This window comes from Rhincodon typus, unplaced genomic scaffold, assembly GCF_021869965.1.
Source record: "Rhincodon typus isolate 14 unplaced genomic scaffold, sRhiTyp1.1 hic_rhity00007354, whole genome shotgun sequence".
NCBI classification, from domain to species: domain Eukaryota; kingdom Metazoa; phylum Chordata; class Chondrichthyes; order Orectolobiformes; family Rhincodontidae; genus Rhincodon; species Rhincodon typus.
This window is the reverse complement of record NW_025972992.1, coordinates 3,784-8,411: the sequence shown is the minus strand read 5'-3', so window position 1 is coordinate 8,411 and position 4,628 is coordinate 3,784. Positions and strand designations below refer to the sequence as shown.

At 44.7% G+C, this 4,628-nt stretch overlaps 1 protein-coding gene across 1 annotated transcript in view; it reads left to right on the top strand.

Moving 5' to 3' along the window:
• Positions 1-851: 851 nt before the first annotated feature.
• LOC125482223 (coiled-coil domain-containing protein 77-like) overlaps positions 852-4,628 on the top strand; it is a gene marked incomplete at its 3' end in the record, with an annotated part of 5,841 nt that continues 2,064 nt past the window's right edge. The window contains exon 1 of the mRNA XM_048594244.1: positions 852-1,170. Within this exon, the coding sequence (XP_048450201.1) occupies positions 1,030-1,170 (141 nt within the window). The remainder of the gene's footprint in view (positions 1,171-4,628) is intronic.

The window sequence follows — 4,628 nt, the reverse complement described above, 5'->3', positions numbered from 1 at the left end:
CTTTGGAGAATAAATTTAGTAGCACACAGTTCACATTAGTTGCAAGGAAATTTAGAACTTCCTGCTACAATAAGTGCACTGCAGGATTAAAAGAAGAATCAATTATTGCTGCACTGATGGGGATGCAAAATCCTTTCACAGCAATATGACTCTTGACTAATTTTGTTTATTCTCCTAGTGGAGGTTGATGACTACTTTGATGCTGAACTGCATTACTGTCGTATGTTGTATTAAGTCAGGTCAGCACTTATCCCCAGGCCCCTTCTAACTTTGCATTATCTTTACATGTGACTGAAAACCTGGATCTCCCTGCACAGAGATCTAGTTGTGAGCATCACTTGAGGGAAGAGTCCTTTCTTTGGGAGGCCATAAGTGTGGAGGTAATTTGTGAAGGTGTCTGGTCCTGATTTGGCTAGGAGTTTCTAAAACTGGATATGGGGATTTAGTATTAAATGGAACTGGATATCAGGGAATTTGAGTCTATTTCAGTGACTATAAGTGAACGACAGCTCAAATACCTGTATATAGGCTATTTCTTGGGTTATGTTGCCAACAGAGTAGAGGTAAATGAAACCTTCACGGGGTGGCACAGCAGCTCAGTGGTTAGCACTGCTGCCTCACATTGTCAGGGACCCAGGTTCAATTCCACCTCAGGCAACTGTCTGTGTTGGAGTTTGCACATTCTCCCTGTGTCTGCGTGGGTTTCCTCCGGGTGCTCCGGTTTCCTCCCACAGTCCAAAGTTGTGCAGGTTAGGTGGATTGGCCGTGCTAAATTGCCCATAGTGCATAGGGTGGGAAATGCAGGATAGAGTAGGGGGCTGGGTCTGGGTGGGCTGTTCTTTGGAGGGTCAGTGTCAACTCGATGGGCCAAATGGCCTGCTTCTACATTGGAGGAATTCTATGATTCTATGAAGTGTCAAATGGTTTGCATTTTCCCCCAGATTGCACAAAACTCAGAATCTACTTTATGAGAGTACCAAAGACTTCCTTCAGCTAAAATTTGAGGGTCGAGATGCTGAGAAAGTCTGGATGGCTGAAAAGGATCGTCTGTTACAGGAGCTGGACAGACATAATGAGCTGAGAAACGGAGGCAGTGACCCTGAGATGCAGTTTCTTCGGGAGTCGCCAATGGAACATGAGATACAAAGAATACAGAGTGAAGAAATAAAGGTGTGTGAGGAGTGAAGGAGATTACAAACATGCAAGTTCTATGAAATTACGTTTAGGCATTTTTGTTCTGCTTTCTCAGACACATTCAAATGCTTCTATGTGTTACCTTAAAAGGAAGATTTGCTTTTTTTAGCACTTTATTGTATCTTTCAAATAACTTATTTCACAAACAATAAATTTATTTTGGAGTGCAGGGAATAAGGTACGAATTGCAATATAGTCACCATCACTGAAACTTGGCTACAGGATTGTTGGGAAAGGGAACTAAAACCGAGTTATAAGGTTTGTGAGCAAGCACTTTGCTCACAGTATGATATTCAAATAGCAGTATGATAATAATTAATCTGCTTTTGGTGGTGTTGCTGGTGAAGAGTTGGCCAAGAGAGTGGGAAAAATGTTCGAGCTCCACGAATAGCACTCCATCTCAAACAAGGTTATTCTATTTCTAATCAGTAAGACAACTTCACCTCCTCTGCCATTTTCCCAATCTATACTGTAAGGCCTGTTATTTGGTTTTAGTTCCCTTTCCCAACCATCCTGAACCCAAGTGCCAGTGATGGCCACTATATCATAACCTCCAATTTGAATTTGTGCCTACAGCTCATTTAATTTATTCCTTACACTCCATGTATTTATATATAGAATGCCCATTCGGGCCATATACTCTAAGCTGTCCCTTAGCACTGATGTTTTGTTCACCTGCTTATTATTTCTCTCTTCCAGTTTAGTCATTAAATTTCTTATACTTTGCCATAGCCTGCCATACCTGGAGTCGGATTCCTGACTGTTTCTTTACTCTCTATACTGTTACTTGATTTTCAAAGTGTACCGACTTCACTGGGCTGTGTCCACCCCACCTAAATTTACTAGTTTCATATGTTATATAGTTTAAAACAAAAAAGCAGTTTCAGCAGTGACCCTTGAGGGACTCCGTTGTCCACGATCTTTCTTTCTGAGTCATAGAGTAATACGGCATGAAAATAGGCCCTTTGGCCCAAACTAGTCCATGCTGACCATGGTGCCCACTCAGCTAGTTTCAGTTGCCCATATTTGGTCCATAATTCCTTTAAACACTCCTCATCCATGTACCTATCCGAATGTATTTTAAATATTGCCATTGTACCTGCCTCAACCACTTTCTCTGGCAGCCCATTCCATATATGCACCACTTTCTGCGTAAAGAAGTTGCCCCTCAGGTCCTTCTTAAATCTATCCCCTCTCACCTTAAACCTGTGCTCTCTAGTTTTCAATTGCCCATCCCTAGGAAAAAAAACTATTTGCATTCATCTATCTATCTATGCCCCTCATGATTTTATACACCTCAATAAGGTCACCTTTCATTCTCCTATGTTTCAAGGAATAAAGTCCTATCCTGGCCAAACTCTCCCTATAACTCAGGCTTACTAGTCCTGGCAACATTCTCATAAATCATCTTTGCACGCTTTCCGGGTTAACTGTGTCTTTCCTATAACAGGGTGACCAAAACTGTACTCAATACTCCAAGTGCGGCCTCACCAACGACTTATACAACTATAACATAACATCCCAACTCCTATACTCAATGCCTCGACCGATGAAGGCCAGCATGCGAAATGCCTTCTTTGTCACACTGTCCACCTGTCAGTCTCAACAGAGTGACAATCCCCTTCTTGTTTCTAAGTTCTAACCATATGGCCTCATTTGATGACCCCTTAAGAATATCCTCTCTGAGCGCTGTTGTTATGTAGTCCCTTATCAAAATGGCAACTCCCTCACCTTACTTACTTGTACTTCTGTCACGTCTGTAGCTTCTGTATCCTGGAACATTGAGCAGCCAGTCCCTATCTTCTCTCAGCAATGTTTCTGTTATGGCTATAATATTCCACTCCCCAGAGCCAATCCATGCTCTGAGCTTTACCAGTCCGGCCTCGTGCGTTGAAATGAATGCACTTTAAACCAGAAGTCTTCTCCCTCCTTTTACTGTCCCCCTGGCTATCCTGCATAGTAAACTTGCTCTCAACGGCTAATGTATTTTCCCCTGACTTCTCCATGGCCCCTCTCTTATTTACGTCCCATCCCCCTCCCCATCAAACTAGTTTAAACCCTCCAGAGTAACGCTACCATATCTCCCCGTGAGGATATTGGACCCCCTCTGGTTCAAGTGCAACCCATCCCTCTTGTACAGGTCACCTCTACCCCAGAAGAGATCCCAATGATCGAAGAACTGAAAACCCTGCCCCCTACACCAGCTGCTTAGCCACACATTCATCTGGCCTATTTCTATCCTCACTGGCACATGGCACTGGGAGTAATCCAGAGATTACTACCCTTGAGGTCCTGCTTTTTAACTTCTTACCCAACTCCCTACACTCATTTCACAGGACCCCATCCCTTTGTCTCCTGTGTCATTTGTACCGATGTGCACAATGACCTCTGGCTGTTCACCCTCCCCCTTCAGAATGTTCTGCAACTGCTCAGAGACATCCTTGACTCTGGCACCTGGGAGACAACACACCATCCTGGTGTCTCTTCTGCAGCCACAGAATCTCCTGTTTGACCCCCTCACAACTGAGTCTCCTATCAGTATTGCTCTGTCTGCCTGCACCTTTCCTTCTGAACCTCAGAGCTGGTCACAGTGCCACTGACCTGATTGTGTTGCTGCGAGCCCCTGAAAGGTCTTGCCCCCCACCAGTATCCAAAGCTGTATACCTGTTATTGAGGGGAATGGCCACAGGGGAACCCTGCACTACCTGTTTTCCCCCTTCTGGTAGTCACCAGCCTGCACCCTGCACCTTACGAGCGACCACTTCACGATAGATCTTACCAATGATGTTCTCTGCGCCCCAGATGATCCTGAGTGCATCCAGCTCCAGCTCCCGTTCTTTAATGTGGTCTGTCAGGAGCTGCAGCTGGGTGCAGTTCTCACAGCTGTAGTCACCAGGGAAACTGGAAGTCTCCCTGACCTCCCACATCCTGCAAGAGGAGCATGCCACCACCCCTAACTGCCATCCCCACTGCCTTCAGTCCAGACAGAAAGAAAGTAGAGTTAATCTGCTTTTACCTGTACCCCTGCTTAGCCTTCTCTCCAGCAAAGGCCTCAGCACTTCCAATCTAACACTGGCCCACTCTCTTAATTGCTGCTACCATGTACACCTTTACCTTGCCAGTTGTCTTCCTCAAAACCCCGTTTTTGTGGTCAGAGGAGGGATGGTAGGAAACACCAACGTCCTTGACACCAGATTCTCTCTGACCTGCTGTACAGTCGTGATGACTGGTGATATCTCCCAGAATTCTGCTGTGATGACTCTCAGCCGCACTCTGAGAAGTAACCATTTTAACCAGCTGACACTGACCCTCCTAATCCATAAGCCTTAACTTTATTAACTTTATTAACCAACTTTTTAAATGTGCTACTTAGTCAAATACAGCGCTACAATCCAGCAAGTCAACATCCATTACTTCTTGACAACAAGGTGCAG